At 44.7% G+C, this 16,080-nt stretch overlaps 1 protein-coding gene across 1 annotated transcript; it reads right to left on the bottom strand.

Moving 5' to 3' along the window:
• Window positions 1–3,577: 3,577 nt before the first annotated feature.
• Window positions 3,578–6,382, bottom strand: LOC147640490 (uncharacterized). The gene is made up of 5 exons (XM_086781281.1): window positions 5,933–6,382; window positions 5,619–5,831; window positions 5,374–5,529; window positions 5,228–5,289; window positions 3,578–5,142 (listed from the first exon to the last, which is right to left on the bottom strand). Exons 1-5 carry the CDS (start codon window positions 6,128–6,130, stop codon window positions 3,996–3,998), a joined length of 1,776 nt encoding a protein of 591 aa, XP_086637407.1. The 5' UTR covers window positions 6,131–6,382; the 3' UTR covers window positions 3,578–3,995.
• Window positions 6,383–16,080: the final 9,698 nt, after the last annotated feature.

Genomic DNA, 16,080 nt, shown 5'->3' with positions numbered 1-16,080 from the left:
TTTGAGATGTTTGTATGAAGGCGGCTTGCCTGACCATACCATCTCTGCCGCCACAGCTTCTTTATCCAAAACTTTGCTAGGAGACCAATTGATTAGATGAATCATTGTAGCCATTGCTTCTGCCCAAAACCCATTAGGCAACTCAGCGTTAGACAACATACTCCTGACTTTCTCTTGAATAGTCCTATTCATTCTCTCTGCGACACCATTTTGTGGAGGATTGTAGGGAACAGTAAGTTACGCTTTATACCTTTTGAATCACAAAAGTCTTGAAAAGCCTTAGAGACATACTCTCCCCCATTGTCAGTGCGCAAGCAGTTGATCTTCTTGACACTCTGATTCTCCACTAGTGTCACAAATGTCTTGAAGACTGACAACACCTCATCCTTGTGTTTGAGAAAATAAACCCAAACTTTGCAAGAATAGTCGTCTATGATTGTAGCAAAATACAAGGCTCCCCCTAGCGATTGGTTAGGCATTGGACCACAAAGATTGCTGTGAAGTGCTAACCTTTGGTCCCTTCTGTTACCTCTTTGTCTATACGATTCTTGTGTCTATTTACCATAAACACAATGTTCACAAAACTCAAATTCTTGAAATGAAAAACCAGGCAAATAACCAGAACAAGACAAGATTTCCATTCCTTTCTTGGACATATGTCCCAACCGGCAATGCCGTAAAGAAACATTTGGTTGCTTGGTTACATTGATTACATGATGTTTAACACCAGAAACATGAAGCATGTAAAGATTGCATGACTTTACACCATGTGCTACTGTCATTGACCCTTTGGAAATCTTCCATGTGTTGTTTCCAAACACTATCATATAACCAGCATCATCAAGTACTCCAGTGCTAATCAAACTCTTTGTAATCCTTAGAACATGCCTGACATTCTTGAAGAACCATTCTGAAATTTCAACTGCACATCTTCAACACCCAAAATCTCGCATGTTTGCTCATTTTCAAGCCTGATAAGATCTTTAGTGGCCACATATGACATAAACCACTCTCTGTGCGGAGATACATGGAGTGAAGCCCTTGAGTCGATTATTCAATCACTAAATGCATAACTATCTTTAGCAGTTAGAAAAACAGAATCCATTGCACTAGTGAAATAAATCTTTGTTGAGTTGTCTTGCAGTTATCACCATCATGTGCAACAATCTCTGTCACATTGATTTCCTTGATCTTCGATGATGACTTCTTCTTTTCTTCTGGCTCATTGGTCTTTCCTTTGCTCTTTTTGCGCTTTCCATTTGGTACAGTCCCTCTTCATGTGACCTTCCTTCTCACAAAAGTAACACTCAATGTCACTTTTTGCCTTAAGATCACAAGATTGCTGCGTGACTAACCTCTTTTTCCCTTCTTTTCCTTATTGGTGGTCCTCCCCCTGCCAATGCACTATTGCCTTTTCCCTTCTCATTATTCTTGCGATTGATCTCTTCTATTAGCAAGCTGCCTTCAACATTCGCACTAATAAGACCTGTTGTAGACACTGAGTTACTAAGAGATGTTCTGAATGTGTCCCAGCTATCTGGCAATGTGATCAGCAAGAACATAGCTTTCTTGAAATTGTATGTCTTGCACTGTCAACTGATTGAAAATGGTGTAGAACTCATTAAGATGTCCCCAGGGTCCTTCATCTTTAAATCCACCACCTTCTTCAACTAGTAAATCTGAGATGTAGCACTCTACTTCTTGTAGAGATCACATAACTTTGTCCAAACTCCATAGGCTATCCATAGGCTATCTTCTCTTCTGCCACGTTGAAGTAAACATTCTCGGCCAATGTGAGCATAATCGTAGAGCATGCTAACTTGTCCAATTCCTCCCAATCTTCCTATGCCATATCCTCAGGCTGTTCACCCTTGAGCTTAATCGGCTTAATCTGCTTCTTTTGCACCAATACTTGCCTGATCTCCTTCTTCCAGAACGGAAAGTTAGTGCCATCCAGCTTCTTGATGCTGAACAAAGCATCTTGTGAAGACATTGCCATGACCAAACTTCACTGTCTACCTTACCTCCCTGGGAAAAATTTGACAGAGTTTTCCCTGTAAATTGAGATTCGAAAACCCAAAGAATGCTACTAAAGTAGTAAAACCACGTGTGTATAGCACTACTAAGCTCTCGAGAAACCCAAATAACAAGCTCAAAATCACTGACAAATCACTGATTGACTGATCTAGAAAAACTATGTGGGCATACACTGAATCTCCTGTATGAGCCTGGGCATACCAGTAATTGACTATGCATATAGCCAAAAACAATGTCTCAACGGCGTCACACAATAGATGCAATCCACTGACTAACCACAGTCAAATACATCCTGTGTCGATGTCATATGGGGTGCTTGAGGGAAGCTCCAACGGTACCTAATCCAACACCAGTGTGTCCTACGCCATGCTTTGACACACCAGCTTCAAAAAACCTCACACAGGGCCCTCACAAAATGGCTATGCAACTGCCCAAACACATAGATCTGACAACTATTGCGACGGTTTGTCCGCTAGTGTGACTCACAACCAGCAGACCCACAATGAAAATACATCAACTACTCAATGCATGCCAAATGAGCACAGCCGTCATAGTGTATATGATGAAATAAATGCCTATCCGATGTCGATCTGAACTGAAGGATGCTTCCGTCACTACCTGTATGCAATGACTAAGTCGTAGCTAATGAAAAAGACAAATTCAAAGTCGATGCCCTTGATGCCGTAGATGATGCCGATGCCGCAGGGATGCATCTGCGTGAGAAGCTCCCTCACACACTATGCGCTCTCGCCTAGCACTGATATGCTCCTGCCGCCTAGACCTCCTAAGAGAACCCTATTTGTAAACCTGTGTGTGTGCCACTGGATGGCTACACTCATGCACAAGGGCTATGTGCACCAAAAAATAGAGAGAATCACTCTCTATGTACTTTGTAGTAGATTCCACCAAAACAGGCTTCCCAACAGGAAAATTTAAAATCAAAATTTTGAAGTCGGCCCTTTTTGACGCAGGTACTTGCTTTTGTTCAAACGGGCCGATTTGAGGGTATTGGATGGAAAAATTTTGATGCAGCTTCAATATCCTGCTCTCCTGCTGTATATCTATCTGCTCTTCCTGTGTTGGGTTGAAAATGAAGCCTTACCGAGTGTGTGTGATGGCTATATATTCTCCCCTTTCACAGTAGCTAGCCGATCTAGCCGCCTTGCTACCCAATGTCTTTGACTCGCTATATAATTATCCCTGTTATTGAGATTCAATGCTTCTTCCCCCTGACTGGTTGCGCCCCTTCCCCTTAAATAGAAGTACATATAGTTCGAATCCTTAGTGGGCTTTATTAAATCGTCATTATCCATTTGGTTGGCTCTGAAAAAAAGCTCAATTTTATGCGTTGTATGTTATCGGAACAGTCCATAGAATGTTACAACAATTGGGGTTGCCCTACTGTGTGTGTACCTACAAAACTGAGTTTTCGTTATCATAGAGAGACGAATTGTACGTATTTCGTGAATGAGGGAATTCAGTCACATAATGTTCTCTACGAAAGATATGAACGAAACGACAAATGTCAAGACCGCATATGCTCTAGATAAGGAGACAGTTTCATTAAGATGGGAATTCTTTCACATAAGTGAGAAAGGATTCCAAAAAAATAGGAAGATGGGAGAGATTTGAAAGGGCCCCTCCGGGGAATGATAATGTCCTCTTTTGTCTACAAAGGAGACAGGAAAGGCCTTGGGCTTTCCTTGGTGGATGCACTTTCCGTGCAGGGCTTTCTTTGGTGGATGCACTTTCTGTGGGGATACATACTTTCCTGTCTGTTGGAGTTTGGAAGGAGCTTTTCCCTTCCAAGCTCTTACAAACCCCCCTTTGTTTGTTTGGGGGGAATATTCCTCGCAGCCAGTCGGAAAGCCCATATTCTTCGAGAGTTTCTGCTCGAGAAAAGGGGGAAGGGAAGGGAAGGTAAGGTAAGGGGGGGAGAGAGAGAGCGCGAGAACAAGCTAAGCTTGGGGGCTCGCAGGAAGGGTCATCTCCACAAACACTTGGAGGCGGCGTTGGCAGTTGTCCTGGAGTAGGGGGAGGAGGGAAGGCTTGTTATTGTTGAGCTTCTTGCCGAGGGCGGTGGCGATTGTGCATAGGGGGCTGCTGGAGTCGCCCTGGATGAAGCCCAGTCGAGACCACGCATCAGGGCTGCTAATATTATCGCCGTATTTCCCTTCGGCAAAAGAGAAGCTGAGTGACTTGCAGCAGTTCTTCTTGATTATATCCGGGCTGGCGGCTCTGTCGGGCAGGAGCAGTTGCGATGGCCGCCCAGAAGAGGAGCTCTTGGGCGGCAGCGGCGCTTGCTGATGGTTGGCGCTGTCGAAGCTGAGGGGCGTGCTGCTACTTTTCTTGTCTTCCCCTGCAGAAGACAAGACATTTGTACAAGATCTGGAGAAGGATTTGGCCACAAAAGGTGGTGCTGCGCTGTTGAGTACTCTGACGTTGTTCTCCGCCAAAGAGGGCGGAGGAAGGGTAGGAATGGATGGTGCAGTGGCATTGCTGCTTTTGCTGTTGCCGCCCATCGCCACCACCTTCTCAAGTCTTTGCCTCAGCACTTCCGCGTGCCAATTCACGGGCTGATCCGTCGCCACGACCAATTCTTGGCTGGAATTCTCATCCGTAAAGCCCTGCTCTGCATCCTCCTCCTGCCATCTGCTGCGGTGAATATTAGCTGCTCCCAGACGCTGTTGTTGCGGGGTATTAGCTTCGCCCAGTTGCTGCTGTTGTTGCGGGGGAGGCAAGGGAGGGCGCTGCGCTGGGCCGAAGCCCGCTGTGGCGAACAAGGCCCCTGACAAGTCGGAGTCGGTGAGCGGGTTCTGGCTGTTCCATCGCCATGTGGACAGAGGCTCCTCGTCAGCGGCGTTGTGGTGGATGTCCGGAGCGGAGCCGAGCGGCGGGACGTCTTCAGCTCCCTCCATCTCCTTGAGCATCTGCTGCGCTCTCTCGAAGGACTTGAGGTGCGAGTCGGATCCCCAGGGGCTGTCTCCGCAGGCTGGCTTCACGCTCTTTAGCATGGCCTTGGCCTCCTTTAGTCTGCCCTGCTTCATTAGGCAGATTCCCAGATTGCACACCTTGTTGTTGTCTGGCTCGATCGAAAGAGCTTTCCTGCACCAATACAAGAAGCGGCCTTGTCAGGCCATGACAAGGACGTGGCGACACACCAGAGTTTGCCTCTGAAAACGAGTATTACCGATAAACAGCCTCAGCTGCAACATAGTTGGATTGCTGCATATATGCCCACCCCAAATTGCCCTGCAAAATAATCAACGATCAGCGAGCCCCAGTGGATTTTGGCCACGTCCAGATACACTGCCAGAAAAAGATAGGACATTGTACCAACAGCCTCGTAGCTTCCTGCTCGATGGAAACCTGGAACTTCTTCCCTTGAGAGCGAGCTGTCTTGGTGCGCCTCCCATTGAAGGCCAAGCCCTGGTGGATGAGATGAAGCTTGTGCTTGAGCAAAGCCACCTGATCATCTAACCGGCCGCATCGCTGTTTGCACAATTTCGCCAAACCACAGTTAGTAAGCAAGCGGCATTGCAAGCAGTTCGCCCAAATCCTGCGAAGCAATTATGTAATACCTTGTACAAGTCAAGTAGCACGTTATCCAGGCTCTCCTGCGCATGTTCGGAGCAACGGAAGCGCAGGGACTTAATGGCCTCGATGGCCTCCTCTGGCCTGTTCTGTTGCTTCATCACGATCGCCATGTCCTTCAAAGCGCTGTCCACTCGGTCTCCTGCGTTGATAGCTGCCCAGAACAAGGCGATTGCCCGGTTTGGGTCCTTGTCTACCAGCTGCACACACCGGGAAAACAAAAACACAGGAAGACATTCAATCAAACCCTGGCCAATTCTTCGACAGCAAGAAGGAAGGCCCAAGTGGCAGTGGGACAAACCTGAACGTGTTTGGCTTTGACATAGGGCGTGTCTCCCACCGGGACCTTGTAGATGACATGGAAGGAATCCGCCCGCGCGGGGGCTGGCCTCTTGGCGAGCAGGGGCTTCATGGGTGAGCAGGGAGCCGACTTGGACAAGCGCGGCTGCCCATTGCTCTGCATCAGCTGCGGGAAGTGATGAACATGCTCGTTCCACATGATTTCGAGTACGACGAGTGCGCAACCCTGGCTGTGGCCGCGACGGCAAGGGCCCGGTGAGAGAAACTTCTCCCTTAGAAAGGAGAATTGCAAGCAGATCCAACAACGCTGGGGGATTTGCGGGAGACGGAGAGGAGTGGGAAGACGCGCAAGAGGAGAAGGAGGAGGCGAGAGCTGGTGGACAAGGAGAGCCAGGCCTTTGGGGATTTAACAAGGGAAGGGGGGTTTACTACTAGAAGAAGAGAACAGTGTAGGAGTAGCCGTTTTGGAGGGCAACGGTTTTTTGCTGCCCTGTAATGGGTTCCTGACCGCTCGATCCAGCTCCCCCACATCTGGGCCGTCGCTGTCTCTCACCTAGCCGTTAGTTAATAAGTTCCCTTTCTCTTAGCTGGTAGAAAATGCTAGAGCTACTACGGCTTCACACATTATTTATTAATAGGCCATGTGTGGGCTTCTTCACTCTGAACCTGCCCAATCTTTGGGCATGCAAGAATATGATAAATTGAAACATAGACGAAGGAACTTTACATATCATTCTTTATCCGTGCCCAGTGACAGTTATAGCAAACTAGTGACAATTATAGCAAAAATGAAGCAACAACACTAACACTCATTGTTCCTCCAATTGCAATTGTATATGCATTGCCTCCTCTACTATGAGTACCCATTAGAGTTGCTCTGCTCTAACGAGTGGAAAGTATCAAGCTAATGTGTAAAACTATCCTTTTAGCTAAATTCTACGGCACATTGAGGATCCATGACATTTTAAACTTTTCCACCCACTTGTGGAAACCCCCTTAATTAATAATGTAGAGCCGTTGCTAAGATCAAGAAGGCACAGTTTAAAAGGGTGACCAACTACTGCAGAGGAGATAGAGTGTGTGTGCCGACTCATTGTCTGAGTGATGTGTGATGAAGTGTAGTCTTGTAAGCTCTTAATATTAGTTGACAGTTATGTCATGAAGCTTGATAGCACGTTAGAATCTTGCAAGTGGTGATCTGTACTGGGTATCTATTCTATGTTACTCTGTAATTCTTCCGAAATGAAACTAAGAGCACACTTGCCATTACTTTTATCTTCTGTGTCACATGTTACTCTATGATGTCTGAACTTGTTGTGTTTTTGCTTAAATGTGTACATGCTGTGTATGAGAGAGTGTGAGTGTGACATGGAAAGGAGTGATGCAGACTAAGAACTGGGAAACATTGTGCTTAAGCCTGCCTAGCTGAGTGGAGACTGGAATGTTCCCCATGACCACATAAGGGTTGGTGTTTGAGTCCATAATCTCTATCGGGAGTCCACATGTCTCCCACGACATTGCCTGACTAGTCTGGTACACAAGTCTGCTATCTTGCCATTCTACTGTAGGGAAATCGAAGAAACACCTGGCGATCCTACTGGGGACAAACCTCTGCTGGGTAGCATTGCACACCAGTGGGCAAGGGAAAGTGTGAATCCATTTGGAACAAATCCACGGTGAAACCACAGTATGAAAGGATTTTTTCAAAAAAGTCAATATGAAGAGCCTTTCACCACATAGCATGCTTCTCATATGTTCAAAAATCTAGAGAAGGTGGAAAGTAATGCCTTCCAAGAGACCCTCTAGGAAGCTCGTAGCTGGGAATACTTCGCACCGTCATAATCAAGAAGATAGTGCGGAAACATCTGCTAACCCGTACGAGCAAGAGGAAGCATCAGAACTTAGGTGCAATTTAGACCAAGAAAAGGAGTGCTAAGAGTGAGAAGCAATGCACAAGACCTAGAAAGGGTGGAGCAACCAAACCAAGAAGAACAACCACAAGAAAACCCTCGAAAAAGGTTCAAGGGAGCCATGGCATCATTAGCTAAAAATTTCCTTGTGTTCTCAGGTGATAAAGGGGAAGATGCAGATCTACATGTGAGGAGAGCAATACTGGAAAGTGGCCAGACCTCGAGATTTAGAAGAACCAAAGCTAAGTGAAATCCGCAGAGACGCCTTCATGAATACCTTCAAAGACAAAGCCACAGAGTGGGTGTCAAGATATCAGGACAACCATTTCCACACCTATGAAGAAGTCATGATTGCCTCTCTGGGAAGATTCTGCAAGATCAAGTTTGCAACTCAACTCTATGTGATCAAATGAGAGAGCTCCAACAAGAGGACATGGATGTGGAAGCTTATGCAACCAAGCTATTGAGCTTGAGGTAGAGAGTGGCAGAACAAACCCAACCCTTGATGCAAATTGTTGCTGATTGGTTTGTCCAAGGGCTTAAGCCGGACATCCACGCAGCAGTCAGCACCACAAAGCAAGCGAAAACTGAAGAAGAGTTCGAGGAACTAGTGGAGCTAGCCAAAAGGTCGAAAAAAAGAAGTCGAGAAAGGAGAAAAAAGAGGAAGCCCAAGAAGAGTGTCACCACCACTAAAGAGGACGATTCAAGCAACTCTTCGTAGGACACTCCAGTGGCAGTAAAAAAAAAGAAAGACAGAAAGAAGAAATCCGGAAAGGTACAAGCAAGCTTTAGAGAGTTGATGCAGCAGGTAAAGTAGCTGGTGCAAGAAATGAAAAAGGGCAAAGGTGTAGATTTTCGGGAAGAATGTGTTCTATTCACAATGCAAACAAGAAGGCCACCTCAAAGAGGAATGCACTGTGCCTCCAACTTGTTCCATTTGTTGTAACATGTACAACCACAGTACATGGAGCTATAGGTACAACATGAAAAATAGAACTCCTATGGTGAACAACATAGAGGGAGCATAAAGAAGACCCCTTGGAATGGGAAGGTATGGGAATAGAGGTCGCGGAAATTTCTCAGGGAGAAGAGGCCAAGGACGTTCCAAAGGAACCACTAACTTCACATGCTACTATTGTCAACAGCTTGGACATACCAAAGCGGAATGTGCCATGAAGAAAAAGCATGATGAAGAAAGACAAGCAGAATTGATGCAGTTCAAGGAGAATCCGCCAAGTGCCAACATGATACAGGCAAAGGACACGCAGATGGAGGTTCATGACATCCTGGCAGTAGTAACAAGGGCTAAGGCAAGTGAATCTGGTGTAGCGATAACTCCACTTGGTAATCAAGACTCACCCAAAGGCCACAAAAAGGCAGCTGTGGACTAGGAACATTAGGAAAAGGTGAGAATTCAAACTGCTAAGGAAATAGAAAGAAGGCAATGCAAGCAAAATGAGGATGACTCAAGAGAAATCGCTACAGATTTTTCGCGGAAGCAAGTGGAAGCAAGCAAATGGAGCACCTCAACAAGGAATGCCTGGAAGAAAACCAGAAAATGCTGACTAGTTGCAAACAAATGTGATGTCAATGCTATTGGATAGACAGGTTCGGCTAAAACAAGTATTGGATTTATGTCCAAGGTTCAAGGCCAAAATCTTAATGGCAGGCATTGAAGTACTTAGCAAGGAACTAAAGCACACGATAGAGGAAGAAACCCCGAAATGTGGCCATATGCAAGCAGAAGAACCACTAGCATCCAGAGATGATGAAGTGGCCAAAGTCACAATTTAGCTCAACAATGTTCTCATTAATGATGCAGTCATGGATGGGAGGGTCCGGAGTGAATGTTGTCACTAAAGAAATCGCATTGGGATTGGGCCTCAAGTGGGAGCCCATTCAGTTCAACATAAGAATGACTGACAACATGATAGTGGTACCTAAAGGAATCATCAAAAATGTCTCAATGAGAATCAAACAGACCGGATCTTACTAGGTATTATTAGAAAGGCCATGGCTGAGACATGGTAAGGTAAAGCAGGACTGGGGCAGGAACAAAATCACCATCAGAAGGGGAAAGTGGAAGGTGCATGTGGATCTTACTGATGCAAAGAAGCTAATAAAATTTGCTTAGAGGCCAGTCCATGCTGAAACTTTCACCATGTCAGAAGGCTTTGATGATGATGAAGAGACCAAAATACTCCGCGAACATCTAGACCTGTGCCCTTGCACATGATAAATGTGGATGAAGCAATAAGGCAACATACAGAAACAAAGGACATAAATGCAAAAGTAGCAAATGATCAAATAAAGAATGCAGAAGTAGATTTTGGGAAAGCAGAATGCTCAAAGCTAAGCAAAACATTATGGAGAAAGACATGGAAGAAATTAAGTGGGCCCGAAATCTAGAGCAAGAAGGAGAGATTCAGGAGATCCGGGACTGGGTGCAAAAGCAAAAGGAGAACCAAGAGAACAATGTAGCTAAGGTGAGCCCAGACAAATTACAGGAACTGAAGCTAGGGGAGGGAAAAGAATGTAAAGGTCAGCCTAGAACTAGAAGATGAATTCAAACAGGAGTTAGTATCCATGTGGAATACCAAGATGTCTTCACTTGGTCATATGAAGACATGGAGGGAATCGACCCTAAGTTCTTCCAGCACAGCATCAACTTGAAAGAAGGATTATACCTGTCATGCGCAACAAAGGTACATAATGAACCCGAATTATGCAAAATAAGTGAAGGAAGAAATTAACAGATTATTGAGGGTAGGTTTCATTGTACCAGTAGAAAAAGCTACCTGGATATCTCCTATTGTAGTAGTCCCCAAAAAGAACATGAAGATCAGAATATGTGTGGATGACTGCAAGCTGAATGCAGCAACCAACTTAGATCCTTTTCTACTCCCTTTCACGGACTCCCTGCTGGATGAGGTAGCCCGGAAAAGAGATGTACTCCTTCCTAGATGGCTTTAGCAGATACAACCAAGTGAAGATGGCTCCAGAAGACCGGGAAAAGACTTCTTTTGTCACCAAATGGGGTGTCTTTGTGGCAACTGTCATGATGTTTGGCTTGAAGAATGCACCAGCTACCTTCCAGAGAATGGTGCAGGAAATCTTCTATGACTACCTGACAAATTTTATGAAAAGCTTTTGTGGATGATTTCAGTGTGTCCGGGGATACAACTAAACACATCTATCATTTGAGGTTATGTTTGCAGAGATACATAGATATAAGGCTGAAGTTGAATCTGGCCAAATGTGCATTTGCAGTAAAATCCGAAACATTGTTAGGACACATCATGTCTGACCAAGGATTGGCCATAGATCTAGCTAAGATGGAGGCCATATCCAAAATGTCTGCTCCCTAGAACATAAAGCAGCTTGAAAGATTTCTTGGCAAGGTGAAGTGGCATACAAGGTTTTGATATACCTAGCACATGTAGCATATCCATTATATGCACTAAAAAAAGGATACCAAATATGAATGGAGCCCAGAATGTCAAAAGGCATTACATTGACTAAAGAGCATGGTATCATCTGCACCGGTAATGATCAATCCGAAATGGAATATGAGATTCCATGTTTATGTAGATGCTTCAGATAGAGCAGTAGGCAACACATACATGAGAAACAAAAAGGGTACATGCAGCCTATACATTATGCCTGCAAAGCCCTCACAAGAGTGGAAAGAAACTACAACACAACAAAGCGGGAAGCTCTCTCCATGATCTTTGCTGAACAAGTTCCGACACTATCTCTTAGGAAACAAATTTGTTTTCCATGTGGATCATTAAGCTCTCATATATCTGGTGAACAAAGCCTTCCTAGTGGGAAAAATGGCAAGATGGATGCTCCTACTTCAAGAATTTGACTTCACTATTCAGTACACACTCAGAAAATAAAATACAGCACACACTCAGAAAAGAAAATGCACTTGGTAGACTTTTTGTCCAGACTAGATTCCGGAGAACTTGCCTTGGAGGGTGTGGAAGATCAGCTCCCAGATGCCAACTTGTTCACCCTTGTATCAACTGGAGTAGAAGAAGACAAGTATTATGACATGATGTAGCTTCTGGAAGATGGGTCTTTTTCAGAAGGATATACTGCAGACAGGAAGAAGAGAATCGCCCTAAGAAGTAGAAATTTCACTATGATTGCCAGGTAGCTCTACAAAAAAGAAGCATAGATTAGATTCTACGTAGATGTATTACAGACCACGAGCAGCAAGTAGTGTTAAGAGAAGCACACTGTGGCATCACCAAAGGACACATGGGTGGTGAAATAACAGCCCAAAAATTTTTATAAGCAGGCCTATGGTGGTCGACTATCATGAGAGATGCCAACATAGAAGCAAAGAACTGTGATGTTTGTCAAAACAGATGGGTCAACCCGGAGATTCCGATAGGTTGCCCATCACACCCGTACTACCGCTATCACCATTCATGAAGTGGGGATTGGATTTTGTGGGACCAATCAAGCCACCCACAAAAGGTAGTAGATGTGCAACAAACTACTTCACCAAGTGGCCGAAAGCTAAGGTTGTGAAGAGCAACTCCGCACAAGAGGTGGTGAAGTTCCTCTTCAAAGACATCATTTCTAGGCATGGGTTACCGGTGGAAATAATTAGTGATCAAGGGACACATTTCATGAACAATGTATTGAAGGGATTAATAAATCACAAGAAGTCCTCACCTTACTACCCATAGTGCAATGGCCAGGTGGAATCCACCAACAAGGTGCTGACCAAAATTCTAAAGAAAATCATAAATGCCAGCAAAAATGATTGGGACGACCAGAAGTTAAATGCTGCCCTATGGGCATTCCGGACATCATTCAAGGTCGCAACTAGGAAAACACCATTCAAATTGGTTTATGGTTTGGAAGCAATCATGCCTATGGAGTATGTGGTACCTAGTCTGAGAGTGGCCATTCAGGAGAAGCTTCCAATTGAAGAACCCCGAGAGAATAGAATATAGGATCTCCTAGCCTTAGAGGAGGAAAGGCAAATCATGTCTTTAAAAGCAGAGATAGTGCAACAAAGAAGAAAGGCTTGGACTGATAGGTATCTCAAGCACATTATTTTTGAGAAAGGGGACATTGTATTACTCTACAATGCTAAGTTGGGACCTCATCCCGAAAAATTCAAGATCCGATGGATAGGACCATGCATAGTAAAAGACCCGGTCAGCCAAAATACTTTTACCTTAGAAAACTTGGCAAGCATGATGTAAATCAAAGGTCAAATCAAAGGTGGGAAAGCCGAAAATGACAACACCACAAAAAAGGAAGCTAAAAAGAGAAAACATAAAAAAAACACAAACACTCACATTCTCATTTGGCTCTCTTGCTCCCCCATCTACAGCACTCTTTTAGAAAAGAGCACCATGCCAAAGATCAATAAGACTCTCAGGCCCGACAAAAAACCAGAGAAAAGCCTCTGTATGCCCATTTTCATCTCGGACATGAGGAAGAAGGAGCATCAAGAATGGGCAAGAAGGTGCGGCTTCGAAAAACTTCTCGACCATCAGTGAGAGGAGCTGCATGACCTAGAAGATGGAGGAAAATTGATTAATCAATTTTTAGAAACCAACACCGTGCATGTGGAGGGGAAGAAGCCGATAAAAATTTCAAAAAACGTAGTGCATCATGCGATGGGATTGCCTAGGGATGGAGCTCTCGACACCAACTTGAAGCCAAGGGTCGATGAAGAGATCCCTAAAAATGGTAACATGCACCAGGTGAAAGATGTGGCAGATGAAACTCGGCGTGAACAGTTTATCTTCTTCTTATAGAACATCATGTTCATGGGGAAGCCAGAGGACATGTCTAACAAAAATTATAGACTACTTAGAGCAGCAGAAAGCAGGAGAGAAGATAAATTGGGTGCAATGTATAAGGAGAATCTAGCCAAGAGAGAAGCTACTTGGGCTTAGGAAAAACAACCCACTGTGGTACATGCACACCTAAGAGAAATTGCCCAAGTGGCAAGATCGGTGGACCTTCGGACAGGAGACGTCTCCGACAAGCAGCAACACAAAGAAGCTGTAGGATCCTTGAAAGCTGCCAGAGTGACCTTCAGTTCATTTGAGGATGATGTGGATGAGGAGGAGGAGTTGCAAAAAATCACCGAGAAAGCGAGCAAAAAGAGAAAGCACAGTGTAGACGAAGAAATGATGCCCGATACGGAAGAGGTCAAGAAACAAAGGGTAGAAGAAGAAAGGAAAAGGAAACTGGAAGAAAGAAAGAAACAGGAAGCCGCTGGCAGAAACTGAAAGGAAGAAGAAATCTGAAGAAGTGGAAAAGGAAGAGGAGAAGAGGAGAGAAGGGGACTAGCAGAAAAAGAGGGAAGAAGCGGCCCAAAAGGGGAAGATTCTTGCAAGAATGGAGCCGATCATACCAGCGGAATTGTAACCTTGGGTAACATCACTGGCGCAAAAGGCATAAGAAGGCACAAGTCAAAGGACAAATTTCCCAAAAACCTAGAGGCAGAACTTCCTAGCCCCAGAAGTTGCACATGGACAAAGGGCTAATGTTTATGGCCTAAAAAAATTCTCTCACACTCTCTCTCTTCAATAGAGGATTATGAAACAAAGGCCCGGAGTACAATTAATCAGTTGAGCGCACTAAATCAAAAACAATATGGTATGATAATGAGTGTCATACCAAAACCAAGGAGCTGGAGTACAAATCACAGTCGATGGCACAACAAAATGAGGAGCTACAGAAGAAGATGGCCATGGCTGAAAGGTCCCTAGTGACCAACAAGAGATAAGTGAGGGAAAGATCAGAACTCTCATTAGTGAGAGGCAAATGCTCCAAGCACAAATAGAAAGGCTACGAGTGGAGTTAGAAGAGGCAAGAAAGCCAACAAAAGTTTGGGCCGACACAATGCAAGGTTTAAAGGATGAAGTGCTAGATAACACAATAGCTTTGGCAGTAACCCAATTTGAAGCGCAAGCCCTAAAGAATTAGGAAGAGGAGGAATTTTTGTGCCTTTCACTAGATGCCAAAGCAGCAGTAATTAACGCAGCAAATGCTAGACTCAGCAAAGTATGGAATCGAGTGCTGAAAGCTCTGGTAGAAATCCATGAGCAGATGTCTTGCAAACCCCAACAAGTTATCCATGGCTCGGACAACAATGATGAGGGAGATGGGGATCAACAACAACCATAGCACCAGCACAATAGGCAGCACCAATAGCAACAGCAACAACCAGAGGGTCAAGAGTCTCCCAAGACCAGTGCTTATGGAAAAGAAAACCAAACAGAAAGTGAAGACCAAAGTTTGATGCATGCACTAAAGGCCACTACCTGGAAAGTAGAGCATTGGGAAAAGGAAGAAACAAAGAAGTTGGCTTAAAAGAACAAAGTATTACAGTAGCAGTTTTGCAAGAGGCCACACCCACCAAGGAATATGCAAACTTATTAAGAGATGCACTCCATGAAATAGACATGGAAAAAGGCCAGGTAGAGGAGTACAAGCAAAAGCTTGAAAGAAGCACAAAGTTCAAAATGGACACCATTAATGAGCTGAATGCTCTGGAACTAGAAATGCAACATTATATGGAGATTGAGAACTAGCTCAAAAAATAAGGGCCCGGAGACTAGGAAAATTACAAAGCTGCCCTACAAATACAAATAGAAGAAGCACGGCAAGTGGCCGAAAGGGTGCAACAAACCCAGAAAACAAGGTTACAATGGAAGTTAGATCTAAAGGAAGCGAAGGAGGAAATTGCCAGACTCCAAGCAAAGCTCTCAAAAGTAAAAGTAGATGTAGAGCTAGTCACACAAAGCACACAAATGCTGTCGCCCAGAGTACCCATAAAAGAAGGAGAACTGTTGGGGGTGAGGTCCGAAAGCTGCAGGATGCCAACCAAGCTTTGATCAAGGAAAATGAATGCCTAAAAGACTGAGGTCAACATCTCTTCTGCTCCATTGGCTAGTTTGGACAACCCATTTTTTGAAGCCTCACATGTGATGTTTTCTGAATTACTGAGGTGAACATGGAACTGCCCACAATATGATGTAGAAAGGATAAAGTCCATACTAGTGCGGAAACCTCTTCCCCTAGAGCACCCATGCTCTCAATTTTTTTTTCACAGACACCAGAGGCAAGGAGGATGCTTCCACCCAGAATGCAACCACCCGCACAAGTACCAGTATATGGAAATGGGGCATCGGAGAACCAGTAGCGAAAAAGACAAAAAGTCCATCTTCATATAATCTAGAAGAATACGAGG

This window comes from Cibotium barometz, chromosome 3, assembly GCF_041138505.1.
Source record: "Cibotium barometz isolate CiBa-2024 chromosome 3, ASM4113850v1, whole genome shotgun sequence".
Lineage (NCBI taxonomy): Eukaryota > Viridiplantae > Streptophyta > Polypodiopsida > Cyatheales > Cibotiaceae > Cibotium > Cibotium barometz.
This window is presented reverse-complemented; position numbering and strand designations above follow the sequence as displayed.